At 46.6% G+C, this 15,483-nt stretch overlaps 1 protein-coding gene across 1 annotated transcript; it reads left to right on the forward strand.

The window, feature by feature from the left end:
* Nucleotides 1-328: 328 nt before the first annotated feature.
* Nucleotides 329-12,705, forward strand: GYG2 (glycogenin 2; the record flags this gene model as incomplete). The annotated part of the gene is made up of 6 exons (XM_006108768.3): nt 329-470; nt 2,792-2,966; nt 5,879-6,041; nt 7,927-8,053; nt 10,991-11,213; nt 12,520-12,705. Coding segments are annotated over 6 exons (1,016 nt in total), but the record flags the coding sequence as incomplete, so codon positions are not given.
* Nucleotides 12,706-15,483: the final 2,778 nt, after the last annotated feature.

The raw sequence follows: 15,483 nt of genomic DNA on the forward strand, positions 1-15,483 counted from the left end.
TGATTTCAGGGAGGAAGAGAGAGGAAGAGAGAGAGAGAACATCCATGTTGAGAGAGAATCATGGACCAGCTGCCTCCTGCACGCCCCCTACTGGGGATCGAGCCCACAACCCGGGCATGTGCCCTTGGTCGGGAATCGAACCCTGACCCTTCAGTCTACAGGCCGACGCTCTATCCACTGAGCCACACTGGCCGGGCCCCAGTGAACATGTTCGAATACTGAGCAGTGACCCTGAGCCCCACCGTCGCATGAGAGCCACCAGGCGTGTGATAGGCGTGTGACAGGCGTGTAACAGGCGTGTGACAGGCGTCTTTGTTCGCACCCACAGTGTCTGACCAGGCCTTCGTGACGCTGGCCACCAACGACACCTACTGCCAGGGAGCCCTGGTCCTGGGCCAGTCGCTGAGGGACCAGAAGGCCACCCGGGAGCTGGTGGTGCTGGTCACTCCTCAGGTGTCCAGGCTGCTCAGGTAAGACTCGGAGACACACCTGTGCCCACCTGGCTCCTCCTTGGGTAGAAGCAACGTCACCTGGGCTCAAGGGGGTGGGGGTCCACCTGAAATTGTGTTGGTCCTAGAGCCCTGGCCATCATGGAATCGATGGGTGGATAATGGATGGATGGATGGATGGATGGGTGGATGGATGGATAGATAGATAGATAGATAGATAGATGATAGATATAAAGATAGATAGATAGATAGATAGATAGATAGATAGATAATAGATAGATGATAGATAGATGATAGATATAAAGATAGATAGATAGATAGATAGATAGATAGATAGATAGATAATAGATAGATAGATGATAGATATAAAGATAGATAGATAGATAGATAGATATATAGATAGTATAGAATAGATGAGACATAGGTAGAAATATAGATACAGAGATTCACAGATACATAAATAGATGGTAGATGATAGATAGGTAGGTAGATAGATAGATAGATAGATAGATAGATAGATAGATAGATAAAATAGATGATACATAGGTAGAAAAATATATAGATACACAGGTACATAAATAGATTAGATAGATAGATGATAGATAGATAGGATGGATGATGGATGTGTGGGTGTATGGATGGTTAGATGGATGCATGGATGTATGTATGGATGGATGGATACGTAGGTAAATATAGATACATAGACATAGATGATTAATAGCTAAATATAGAGATGATAGATATAGATAGATGATAGATAGGTAGATAGATAGATAGATAGATAGATAGATAGATAGACAGATAGATAGATGATAGATAGATAGATAGATAGATAGATGATAGATAGATAGATAGATAGATAGATAGATAGAATGGATGATGGATGGATGGGTAGATGAAGAGATGGATGGTAGAGATAGATAGATAGATAGATAGATAGATAGATAGATAGATATAGATAGATATTGATGATAGATAGGATGGATGATGGGTGTATGGATGGTTAGATGGATGCATGGACGGATGGATGGATGGATCAATGGATACATAGATAAATATAGAGACATAGACATAGATGATTAATAGCTAAATATAGCGTTGATAGATAGATAGATGATAGATAGATAGATGAGAGAATGGATGAGTGGATAGATGATAAAGATAGATAGGTAGATAGGTAGAAAGAATGGATGGATAAATAGAAGATAGATAGAGATAGGATGGATAGATAGATAAATAAATAGATGCTGTAGTTAGATGGATGATGGGTGGATGGATGAAGGATAGATAGATGATAGATAGGTAGATGATGGATAGATAGAGATAGGATGGATAGATAAATAGATGATAGCTATAGTTAGATGGATGATGGGTGGATGGGTGATGGATAGATAGATGATGATTGATCGATGATGGAGAGATTGGCTCCCAGTATGGTTCTGCCATGCTCCCAGCCTTTCTCTAGCTCTTCCTCAGGTTTCTGTCATCACAAGATATTCTAGGTGGTGCCAAAATCGAATTTAACCAAAAATAAATAAATACGTTGGAAGAGAGAGAGGCAGATTTCATGTTGATAAAAGGTAGGGGCTCTCAAACTTGTACGCAACCAATAATGTGGGTTCTGAATACAGAAAGCAAAAAAAAATATATATGGCAGCAAACATCGGTTGGTTGCTATTGGCTCACTACCACATATTTCGCAAAGAGAGGGACTTCCTTAAAGCTACCCTGGACCCGTCTCTCTTAAGACAGTTCTGGCCCTAGCTGGTGTGGCACAATGGATAGAGCGTCAGCCTGCAGACCAAAGGGTCCAGGGTTCTATTCCGGTCAAGGGCACGGACCTCGGTTGCAGGCTCCTCCCCAGCCAGGGCCCTGGTCCCGGTTCGTGCAGGAGGCACCCAATCAATGTGTCTCTCTCACATCAATATTTCTCCCGGTCTGTCCGTCTCCCTCGCTTCCAAACTCTCTAGAAATCAATGGGAACATACCCTCAGGTGAGGATTCACGAAAAAGAAGAAGGATTCATGTTTCCTGTTTCTGAGCAGGGATGGGGATATATACTGTTCCATGGTTCTCTACATCTTATGATTTTTTTTAAAAAAAAAAATATTGATTTCAGAGAGGAAGGGAGAGGGAGAGAGAGAGAAACATCAATGAAGAGAGAGAATCATGGACCAGCTGCCTCCTGCACGCCCCCTACTGGTTGCCGAGCCTGCAACACCGGCATGTGCTCTTGACCAGCAATCGAACCCTGACCTCCTGGTTCATAGGTCCACACGCAACCACCCACCGAGCCACGTGCGCCAGGTGACTCCAGGTTTCTTGGCAAACGTCTCTTCCAGGGTTATTCTCTCGAGGGTATTTGACGAGGTCGTCGAGGTCGATCTGATGGACAGCGCGGACCACGTCCACCTGGCCTTCCTGAAGCGGCCCGAGCTCGGCGTCACCCTCACCAAACTCCACTGCTGGACGCTCACCCGTTACAGCAAGTGTGTGTTTCTGGACGCCGACACCCTGGTGAGCACCCTGGGAGTGTGGGACCGAGACGGTGCCCTTGTTGAGAAACCCATCAGACACCACGCCTCCTACACCCCCTTTAGCAGGCTGCTACCTTGGGATGGGTTCCCAGCAGGCAACATGGAACTATTGTGTGTATTTTATTTTATTTTATTATTTACTAGAGGCCCGGTGCACGAAATTCGTGCACGAGTGTGGTCCCTAGCGACCGCCGGCCACTGGCTGGGGCCTTGCTTCGTTTCACGCCGCCCCCTGGTGGGCAGCGAACGTCATAGCAAGTCATCGATCGCCTGGTCAATCGAACTCCCGAAGGCACACTTTTGATATTAGGCTTTTATATAGAGAGAGACTAGAGGCCCGGTGCACGAAATTCGTGCATGGGTAGGGTCCCTAGGCCCTGACCGGCGATCAGGGCCGATTGGGGCCTTCCAGCTGCTGGCCGGGACCTCCCTTCCCGGGTAGTCAGCACACATCATAGCGAGCGGTCGAACGCCTGGTCTCCCGGTCGAACTCCCGCAGGGACAGTTTGCATATTAGGCTTTTATATATATAGTTTTTATTATTTTTTTATAAATTATTGTTGTGTGTTTTTTTAATCCTCACCTGTGGATATTTTTCCATTGGTTTTTAGGGAGAGTGGAAGAGAGAGGGAGAGACAGAGAGAAACATCAATGTGAGAGAGACACATCGATGGGTTGCCTCCTGCACACACACCCCGACCAGGGCCAGGGCCGGGGAGGAGCCTGTAACTGAGGGTACATGCTCTTGACCGGGAATCGAACCCGGGTCCCTTCGGTCCACAGGCCAACGCTTTGTCCGCTGAGCCAAACTGACTAGGGATGGGTCTGTTCTTAACATCAAAATTTATTCTGTCAAAAAATCGTTCTGGCTGGTGAGCCCAGGAGTTAGCGTGTCTGACCACAAACTGAATGGTCACGAGTTCGATTCCTGTTCAAGGGCATGTACCTGGGTTGCAGGTTCGATCCCCGCTCGGGGTGTATGCGAGAGACAACCAATCGATGGGTTTCTCTCACATCAATGCTTCTCTCTCTCTCTCCCTCCTTCACTTCCACTCTCTCTAAATATCAATGAAAAAAAAATATCCTCAGCTGAGGATTCAAAACAAAACACGACAAAAAATTAAGTCTGACATCCCCACAAACCCAGTAGTGAGCGACATGAAATTATGTTTCTTTCCGGGTTTGAAATGAACCATCACATTATTTCATCTACACAAAACAGAGTCATTACAGAAAATAAAAATAAGAAAATAGCCCGGCCGACATGGCTCAGTGGTTGAGCGTCGACCTATGAACCAGGAGGTCACGGTTCGATTCCCGGTCAAGGGCACATGCCCGGGTTGTGGGCTCCATCCCCAGTAGGGGGCGTGCAGGAGGCAGCTGATCCATGATTCTTTCTCATCATGGATGTTTCTCTCTCTCTCTCTCTTTTCTCTCTCTTTCTCTCTGAAATCAATAAAAACATATTTTTTAAAAAATCAAGTCTAACTTCCCCACTAACCCTGTAGTGAGTGAGTTCAAATTACCTTTTTTTCCCACTAGGATGGGTTGACAATTACATTATTTCAACTACACAGAACAGTCATTACAAACAACAACAATAATAACAATAATAATAATCATAACAATAATAAAATCTTGCCCTGATTGCATATGGAATTGGGATTTCTGATGGGACTTTAAAAAAATATGTATTTTAAAATTGATTTTTAGAGAGAGAGGAAGGGAGAGGGATAGAGAGATAGAAACATCGATGGGAGAGGAACATCATTGATTGGCTGTCTCCAGCACCCACTCACTTGCATGTGTCCTTGACCGGGAATCGAACCTGAGACCTCCTGGTTCCTAGGTCAACGCTCAAGCACTGAGTCACGCCGGTCGGACAGGAATCGCAATTCAACATGGAATCAGGACAATATTTTATTTATCTTATTTATTACTTATTTTCTTATTTAAAAAAATATTTTTGTAATTGATTTCAGATAGGAAGGGAGAGAGAGAGAAACATCCATGATGAGAGAGAGCCATGGACCGGCTGCCTCCTGCACGCCCCCTACTGGGGATCGAGCCCTCAACCCGGGCACGTGCCCTTGACTGGGAATTGAACTTGCAACCTCCTGGTTCCTAGGTCGACGCTCAACCACTGAGCAACACCAGCCAGCACTTGATTGGTTATTTTTTTTTGTCTGTAGTGAGAGCGTCTTGATTGGCTTTTTTTTTTGTCTGTAGTGAGAGCGTCTTGATTGACTATTTTTTTTTTGTCTGTAGTGAGAGCGTCTTGATTGGCTATTTTTTTTTTGTCTGTAGTGAGAGCGTCTTGATTGGCTATTTTTTTTTGTCTGTAGTGAGAGCGTCTTGATTGGCTATTTTTTTTTGTCTGTAGTGAGAGCGTCTTGATTGGCTATTTTTTTTTGTCTGTAGTGAGAGCGTCTTGATTGGCTATTTTTTTTTGTCTGTAGAGAGAGCGTCTTGATTGGCTATTTTTTTTTGTCTGTAGTGAGAGCGTCTTGATTGGCTATTTTTTTTTGTCTGTAGTGAGAGCGTCTTGATTGGCTATTTTTTTTTGTCTGTAGTGAGAGCGTCTTGATTGGCTATTTTTTTTTGTCTGTAGTGAGAGCGTCTTGATTGGCTATTTTTTTTTTGTCTGTAGTGAGAGCGTCTTGATTGGCTATTTTTTTGTCTGTAGTGAGAGCGTCTTGATTGACTATTTTTTTTTTTTGTCATCTGTGGTGAGAGCAACCATCCTGGGGCTCACACCTCCTCTGATGGACAGGTTGCAAGGAGCCAACCCTGTCTGGCCCCTCCTTAAGCCCCTCCCTCCTTTCTCACCTGCAAAACCAGATGCCACGGGGTGGGGGCGTGGCTACAGGTGTCCCCTGCTCTGATCGACAGGTGCTGTGCAATATCGATGAGCTGTTTGAGAGGAGCGAGTTTTCGGCCGCCCCGGACCCGGGCTGGCCCGACTGCTTCAACAGCGGGGTGTTCGTCTTCCGGCCTTCCCTGCGGACACACCGCCTCTTGCTGCAGCATGCCACGGACCACGGCAGCTACGATGGTGTGTGAGGGACAGCTGGGATTTTGGGGGACCCCGGACCTCCCTCCCCTGCCTGGGAATGAATGAAAATTTCAACACAAAATGCCCTAGCTGGTGTGGCTCTGTGGATAGAGCTATCGGCCTAAAGACTGAAGGGTCCTGGGTTCGATTCCTGGTCAAGGGCACATGCCCGGGTTGTGGGCTCGATCCCCAGTAGGGGGCGTGCAGGAGGCGGCTGATCCATGATTCTCTCTCATCATGGATGTTTCTATCTCCCTCTCCCTTCCTCTCTGAAATCAATTAAATAATTGATTTAAATCAATTAAATAATATCCATATGTATAAAAGGCTAATATGCCAGTGTAGTCGGCCGGTTGGACAGATGGACAGCCACCTGTCCGCTTGTCTAAGGACAGACTCCTAGCTTCCCTGCTGTCGATCATGTTCGCCCTTTTTTATAGAGAGAGACTAGAGGGCCGGGTGCACGAAATTCGTGCATGGGTAGGGTCCCTAGGCCTGACCGGCGATCAAAGCCGATTGGGGCCTTCCGGCTGCTGGCCGGGACCTCCCTTCCCAGGTAGTCAGCACACATCATAGCGAGCGGTCGAACGCCTGGTCTCCCGGTCGAACTCTCGCGGGGACAGTTTGCATAATAAGGCTTATTATATATATAGCTTTTATTACTTTATATACTGATTTTGGAGCCCACAAACCCGGGCATGTGCCCTTGACTGGGAATCGAACCCAGACCTCCTGGTTCATAGGTCCACGCTCAACCACTGAGCCAAACCATCCAGGATATTTTATATTTTTTTATTTTCTGGCTGGTGTGCTCAGGAGTTACAGTGTCTGCTGGACACTGAATGGTCGCAGGTTCGATTTATTATTTAATTTGCAAAAGGCTACTATGCAAATTGTCCCCTCGACTGGTAGTTCGACCGGGAGTTCGACCAGGAGGCGAGGCCGGCTGGCCAACCTCCCGCTGCCCCTCCCCCCTGGCCGACCCGCCCCCGATCGGTCCCAAACTTGGCAGGCCAACCGGACCCCACCTGTGCACGAATTGGTGCACCGGGCCTCTAGTTTATATATAAAAGAAAAGAATTTTGCCAAAACCGGTTTGGCTCAGTGGATAGAGCGTCGGCCTGCAGACTGAAGGGTCCCGGGTTCGATTCCGGTCAAGGGCATGTACCTGGGTTGCGGGCACATCCCCAGTAGGAGATGTGCAAGAGGCAGCTGATTGATGTTTCTAACTCTCTATCTCTCTCCCTTTCTCTCTGTATAAAATCAATAAAATATATTAAAAAAAAAAAAGAAAAGAATTTTTTAAATAAAATAATGAATAGTATACCATAAATAATCATGTATTCATGGCATTCCCTACTGGTAATCGATACAAATTAATGATTGTTGGTTTATGTCTCACTTTGAGACAAGGATAACGTTTTAGCGGGCAGAGAGGAGAACTGTGTTCGATGACCTTGGATGACATTCAAACACTCCTAGTATTCTTTTAAAAATGTATTTTTATTGATTTCAGAGAGGAAGGGAGAGGAAGGGGGAGAGAGAGAAACATCCATGAGGAGAGAGAATCATGGACCGGCCGCCTCCTGCACGCCCCCTCCTGGGGATGGAGCCTGCAACCCGGGCATGTCCCCTTGACTGGGAATCGAACCCGGGACCCTTCAGTCCGCAGGCCGACGCTCTATCCACTGAGCCACACCAGCTAGGGCTACTGCTGCTTATTAATAAAAAGGAACGATGTTGATGTATGTCGCACTTTGAGAGAATAATCATGTTTGAGCAGGAAGAGAGGAGACATGCGCTGAGTGACCTTCAATGACCTTCAATGAGCTTGAATGACCTTCAAACGCCCTCGTTGACGTTAACTTCTCTGTTCACCGTTCAGGGGCCGATCAGGGCCTGCTCAACAGCTTCTTCAGCAGCTGGGCCACGGCCGACATTCAGAAACACTTGCCTTTCGTCTACAATCTGAGCAGCAGCAACGCATACACCTACAGCCCGGCGTTCAGACAGTAAGTGCACACGCGCGTGCCCGGTCCCGGGTCTGAGTCTGAGGTATTAATTACCACCTCACATCAGCTTTTGAAATTTTATTTATTTTATTTTATTTTTTTATTGATTCCAGAGAGAGGAAGGGAGAGGGAGAAAGAGAGAGAGAGAGAAACATCACCAATGAGAGAGAATCATGCATTGGCTGCCTCTTGCAAACCGGGCATGTGCCCTTGACGGGAATCGAACCCGGGACCCTTGAGTCCGCAGGGTGACCCTCTATCCACTGAACCACACCGGCCCGGGAGCTTTTGAATTTTTTTTTTAATTGATTTTTTTACAGAGTGGTAGGGAGAGGGATAGAGAGTCAGAAACATGGATGAGAGAGAAATATCGACCAGCTGCCTCCTGCACGCCCCCCACTGGGGATGTGCCCGCAACCAAGGTACATGCCCTTGACCGGAATCGAACCCGGGACCCTTCAATCCGCAGGGCGACCGTCTATCCACTGAACCAAACCGGCCAGGGAGGGGGTCTTTGAATTTTTGAACCGTGTTTTTGTTGAACTTCAGAGAGAGGAAGGGAGAAGGAAGGAGAGAGAGAGAAACAGGAATAATGAGAGAGGATCATCGATCGATTGGCTCCCTTCCTACTGGAGGTCGAACATGATCGACAGCAGGAAGCTAGGAGTCCGACCATAGACAAGCGGACAGAGACGCTGCAGTGCATGTATGTGTCACGCCCGCACAGCCAAGGGTTCCGTGAGCCGGAGGGGGGGCGGCGAGGAATTAAAGAAAAGACAGAAAAAGAGAATACAGCTGGGGCTTGGTGGATCTCCTGTGCCTGGATGAGGCCGCAGAAAAGACGGATCCAGCCAGGAAGCTGAGCCTTTATTTTATTTTTTTTACAGAGAAGAAGGAAGAGGGACAGAGAGTTAGAAACATCGATGAGAGAGAAACATCGATCAGCTGCCTCCTGCACGCCCCCTACTGGGGATCGAGCCCACAACCCGGGCATGTGCCCTTGACCGGGAATCGAACCCGGAACCCTTGAGTCCGCAGGCCGATGCTCTATCCGCTGAGCCAAACCGGTTCGGCTTGAGCCTTTATTTTATAGTCGGAGAAAGACAAGGTGGTGGTCAACATAGTTACAATGTTCTTGTGAGTTTCACTTGTTTTTGCAGCATTTGCTGCACCTCCCACAGCTCATTAGCTTCCCAGGAGGATCTAGAGCAGCGGTTCTCAACCTGTGGGTCGCGACCCCTTTGGGGCTTGAACGAACCCTTTCACAGGGGCCTTTCTTTCTTCTTTCTTTCTTTCTTTCTTTCTTTCTTTCTTTCTTTCTTTCTTTCTTTCTCCCCCCCGGCTGGCCCAGCCTCCTGATAGACCTCGATCGCCAGCCAGGCCAAGGGACCCCACTCGTGCACGAATTCGTGCACCGGGCCTCTAATAATAAAATAAAAAAGAGAGAGAACTAAGAGTTAACGTTTTTTGTTCAGGGCATTAAGAATCTCAGATTTTGCCCAAACCGGTTTGGCTCAGTGGATGGAGCGTCGGCCTGCGGACTGAAGGGTCCCAGGTTCGATTCCCGTCAAGGGCATGGACCTGGGTTGCGGGTACATCCCCAGTGGGGGGCGTGCAGGAGGCAGCTGATGGATGTTTCTCTCTCATTGATGTTTCTAACTCTCTATCCCTCTCCCTTCCTCTCTGTAAGGAATAAAAAATAATAAAAAATAATAATTACATACTGTTTTTGCGATGAATCACGATGCTTTGATGATGTTCAATTTGTAACAATGAGATTGGGGGGTCACCACAACATGAGGAACTGTATGAAAGGGTTGAGGCATGAGGAAGGTGGAGAACCACCGATCTAGGGGGTGGCTGTGAGGTTAAACTTAATGAAGCTGAGAGGGCTCTGCCCTCCAAGCTGGGACTTGTGTGTGGCCCTGCCACAGGTCAGTTAGGCGAGGCTGAACTCTAGAGCCGCTCCGGCCACAGGTACGCAGTGGAATATTACGCAGCCATGAAAAAGGACTAGAGCTTACCACATGCAACAGCATACGTGGACCTGGAGCACTGGTTCTCAACCTTCTGGCCCTTTCAAGACAGTTGCTCATATTGGGACCCCCAACCATAAAATTATTTCCGTTGCTACGTCATCACTGTGATGTTGCTACTGTGATGAATCGTCATGGGAATATCGGAGATGCAGGATGGTCTTAGGCGACCCCCGTGAAAGGGTCGTTCGACCGCCAAAGGGGGTCGCGACCCACAGGATGAGAAAGGCTGGTCTAGAGGGTGAAATAGGTCAGACAGAGAAAGACAAACACCAGGTGATTTCACTTGTATGTGGAATCTCAAAATAAAATAAATGGAACAAATAAACAAACAAAAGCAGATTCAGAAAATAAGCTGATGGTTGCCCAGGGGGAGAAATTGGAGGAAATGGAATACAAAAGCAAACCAATCATAAACGTCATCGACCACAGGAAAACCAAGTCAATAAAAACGTTTCTGAGTGTTGGGTGTGGTGGTAATTGAGAAAATATAAAAGGACTGAGAAAGAAAAATTCATAATCTTGTAAAAGAAGCTTTATTTTAAGATGTTTTTTTCTTTAGTTTGCAGTTTGCATTATGAATTATAAAAAGCTGTTTTTTTTGTCTCTGTTGTTGCTGTTTTTTTTAAAAATTGATTTCAGAGAGAGGAAGGGAGAGGGAGAGAGAGAGAGAGAAACATCCACGATGAGAGAGAATCTCAGACTGGCTGCCTCCTGCACGCCCCCTACTGGGGGTCGAGCCTGCAACCCAGGCACGTGCCCTTGACCGGCTATTGAACCCGTAACCTCCTGGTTCACAGGTGGACGCTCACCACTGAGCCACACTGGCCGGGCTGCTGGTTGCGTTTTGAACGTGTCTGTCCGCTCCCCAGTGGAAATCTCCTGTGTGTTTCTTTCTCAGGTTCGGTTCGAGGGCGAAGGTGGTCCACTTTCTGGGGCCCAAGAAGCCGTGGAACTACAGGTACAACCCGCAGACGGGCTCGGTGCTGGAGGAGGCCCCTGGGGCGGCCCCCCAGCACCAGCTGAGCTTCCTGAACCTGTGGTGGAACATCTACCACCGCAGCGTCTTGCCTCTGTACGAACGCATCCCGGACGAGCCACGCCATCCGGCGCCCGGACACACGGTAAGTGGGCGGATTCCCTCGGGACACAGGAGTTGAGAATCGAGTCAATCCTGCCGGCCTGGCTCAGCGATTGAGCGTCGACCTAGGAACCAGAAGGTTAGGGTTCGATTCCCGGTCAAGGGCACATGCCCGGGTTGCGGGCTCGATCCCCAGTAGGGGGCGTGCAGGAGGCAGCCGATCCATGATTCTCTCGCATCATGGATGTTTCTCTCTCCCTCTCCCTTTTTTAAATCATTAAAAATGTATCAAAAACAAATATATGAACAATTATTTGATCAGACCTAACATCTATATATATATAGAGAGAGATATATATATCCTATCTAATAAAAGAGAAACATGGTAATTAGCCGTACCTCCGCTACCCTTCCCATTGGCTAATCAATAAAAATCTATCAAAAACAAATATAACGCCAAAACTGGTTTGGCTCGGTGGATAGAGCGTTGGCCTGCAGACTGAAGGGTCCTGGGTTCGATTCCGGTCAAGGGCATGTACCTGGGTTGCGGGCACATCCCCAGTGGGAGATGTGCAGGAGGCAGCTGGTCGATGTTTCTCTCTCATCAATGTTTCTAACTATCTATCTCTCTCCCTTCCTCTCTGTAAAAAATCAATAAAATATATTTTAAAAAATTACTTTAAAAAAACACACAAAAAAACAAATATAAAAACAAACAATTATTTGATCAGACCTAACATCTATGTATATAAAAGCCTAAGTGACTGTTAGGACCAAACGAACAGAACGTCGGGAAAGACTGGTCGACCGGTTGCTATGACGCACACTGACTACCAGGGGGCAGACGCTCAACACAGGAGCCGTCTCCTGGTGGTCAGTGTGCTCCCACAGCCAACCTCTCACAGTCTGTTTTTTAAAATATTTTATTGATTTTTTTACAGAGAGGAAGGGAGAGGGATAGAGAGTTAGAAACATCGATGAGAGAGAAACATCGATCAGCTGCCTCCTGCACGCCCCCTAATGGATGTGCGTGCGACCCAGGGACATGCCCTTGAGCGGAATCGAACCTGGGACCCTTCAGTCTGCAGGCTGATGCTCTATCCACTGAACCACACCAGTTAGGGCTGCACACTCCCCCATCCCTCCCCCTCACTGTCAGGTCCTGATCGGCCAGGCCTAGGGACCCCACCGGTGTTGGAATTCGTGCACCAGGCCTCTAGTATTGAATCAATACCGATAGTTGAGTTCGAGAGCCAGAGAATGGGGTGGGCTTAGGGATCTGAGGTCAGTTCGAGAGTTGAAAAGTCATAATAAAACCCTGATAATTGTGTCCATTTTTCTGTGCCCAGAATTCTCTCCCTCGCGTTGAGGTGCCGTGTGCAAATATAGCGCCTTGTGCAGAGGGGCCGTGTGCGAATTCAGAGGCCACGGCTCCTGGGGAGACTTTGGAGACGCCCACGGTAGTGAATGAGACCCCACTTTCGGCTGAAGGAGCCCCTTCAGAAGACGGAGGTACCAGCACCCCACACAGAAAGGTGAGAGGGGAAATCAGGCATTGGGCCCGGCCAGTGTGGCTCAGTGGTTGATCACTGACCTAGGAACCAGGGGGTCAGGGTTCGATTCCCAGTCAAGGGCACATGCCCGGGTTGTGGGCTCCATCCCCAACCACTAGGGGGCGTGCAGGAGGCGGCCGATCCGTGATTCTCTCTCCTCATTGATGTTTCTATTTCTCTCTCTCCCTCTCCCTTCCTCTCTGAAATCAGTAAAAATATATTTTAAAAAAAATCTACAGGTGTAACCGGTGTGGCTCAGTGGATAGAGAGTCAGCCTGTGGACTGAAGGGTCCCGGGTTCGATTCCAGTCAAGGGCATGTACCTGGGTGGCGGGCACATCCCCAGTGGGGGGCGTGCAGGAGGCAGCTGATCGATGTTTCTCTCTCATCGATGTTTCTAACTCTCTATCCCTCTTCCTTCCTCTCTGTAAAAAAATCAATAAAATATATATTTTTAAAAATAATCTACATATAGAAAAGCCTAAGGGACCGTTAGGGCTGAACAACCAGAATGACCGTTCGACCAGTCGCTATGACGCGCACTGACCACCAGGGGGCAGACGCTCAACGTAGGAGCTGTCCCCTGGTGGTCAGTGCGGCCCCACAGCCAGCCTCCCTTGGACTCTCCCCCCGGCTGGCCATCCCCCTGATAGACCTCGATCGCCAGCCAGGCCGAGGGACCCCACCCCTGCACGAATTCGTGCACCCGGCCTCTAGTAACAAAATAAAAAAGAGAGAGAACTAAGAGTTAACGTTTTTGTTCAGGGCATTAAGAATCCCAAATTTCGCCCGAACCGGTGTGGCTCAGTGGATAGAGCGTCGGCCTGCGGACTGAAGGGTCCCGGGTTCGATTCCCGGCCAAGGGCATGTACCTTGGTTGCGGGCACATCCCCAGTAGGGGGCGTGCAGGAGGCAGCTGATCGATGTTTCTCTCTCATCGATGTTTCTAGTTCTCTATCCCTCTCCCTTCCTCTCTGTAAAATATCAATAAAATATATATATTTTTAAAAAGAATCCTAAATTTCAATTTATTTGCAGTGGACACACCCGTTCTGGCCACCCATCTCTGTCCCCGGGTGTGATGGACAGCATGGACCTTGGCTAGTCCCGCCCCCCCACACCCCAAATTTACTGGGCATGTGTCCATCTTCCTTTTCTTGGACCCCTGGGGAGTGTCAAGTTCTAACTTCCTGCCAAAATGACCTACTTATGATATCCGGCTTTCTCTTTGTTCCTTTCCTGTTATTAATATCGAATTACAGCCCCGGCCGGTGTGGCTCAGTGGTGAGCGTTGACCTAGGAACCAGGAGGTTCCGGGTTCGATTCCTGGTCAAGGGCACACGTCCGGGTTGCGGGCTCCATCCCCAGTAGGGGGCGTGCAGGAGGCAGCCGGTCCATGATTCTCTCTCCTCATGGATGTTTTTCTCTCTCTCTCTCTCCCTCTCTCTCTTTTTAAATATCAATAAAAAATATTTTTGAAAGCCGGGTTGGTGTGGAAGGGAGAAAAAGAAAGAAGAAAGAAAGAAAGAAAGAAAGAAAGAAAGAAAGAAAGAAAGAAAGAGAGAGAGAAAGAAAAAAAGAGAGAGAGAGAGAGAAAGAGAGAGGAAGAAAGAAAAAGCTTTGCTAATTAAGTAACAAAAAAAATTTTTTAAGTAAATATTTGGCTGCAGCTCTAGCCAGTATGGCTCAGTGGATAGAGCATCGGCCTGTGGACTGAAGGGTCCCGGGTTCGATTCCCGGTCAAGGGCACATGCCCATGTTGCAGGCTCCATCCCCAACCAGTAGGGGGCGTGCAGGAGGCAGCCAATCCATGATTCTCTCTCATCATGGATGATTCTCTCTCTCTCTCTCCCTCTCCCTTCCTCTCTGAAATCAATAAAAATATATTTTTTTAAAAATGACTAATTACAAGGGCCAACCCAGACCCTCAAGGTTTGCACAGAGAAGAGGAAGAGGGGTAGACAGTGAGCTTTTCTGCTGGTTTTTCCGTCCTCCTGGTGTTCATTCATTCAGGGAGCTCTCCCGTCCGGGGCTGACATCTGGCCCAGGCCTGTCTGGGGTGAGTTAAATATAGGGCGTGAGCTGCTCCAGGAATTCCAGGAATCTGCCCTGAAGCTCTTAGGGTAGGTAGAGAGCTGCTGCTCTCTCTGTAAGGAGAGAGCCAGGCCTGTAATAAGATTTAAAAAAAAAAACACTCTTAAAAAAATATATATAATAAAATAAATAAAAAATAAAAATTTAAAAAAATTTAAAAAAATAATAATAAATAATAATAAATAAAAATTTAAAAATTTAAAAAATAAAAGATAATAAATAAAAATTAAAAAAAATAAAATATAAAAAATAATAAAAATAATAATAAATAAAAATTTAAAAAATAAAAAATAAAAAAATAATAAATAAAAATTTAAAAAATTTTTAAAATTAAAAATAAAAAAATAATAATAAATAAAAATTTAAAAAAATAAAAAAAGATAATTAAAATTTAAAAAATTAAAAAAATAAAAAATAAAAAATAATGAAAATAATAATAAATAAAAATTTAAAAAATAAAAAATAAATAATAATAAATAAAAATTAAAATAATTTAAAAAATAAAATAAATACAATAAATAAAACAAAAACAAAAGCAAAAACACACAACAGGCAAGGCCTAGCTGGGTCGGTAAAAGTGACGAAGTTGGGAGCCTTTTAACGGGATCTGCCGTATATTTCCTTATTTCAACCCCAGGTCCCCTTGGATTCGTTATGCGCTCTCACT

Source organism: Myotis lucifugus, unplaced genomic scaffold (genome assembly GCF_000147115.1).
Source record: "Myotis lucifugus unplaced genomic scaffold, Myoluc2.0 scaffold_3459, whole genome shotgun sequence".
Lineage (NCBI taxonomy): Eukaryota > Metazoa > Chordata > Mammalia > Chiroptera > Vespertilionidae > Myotis > Myotis lucifugus.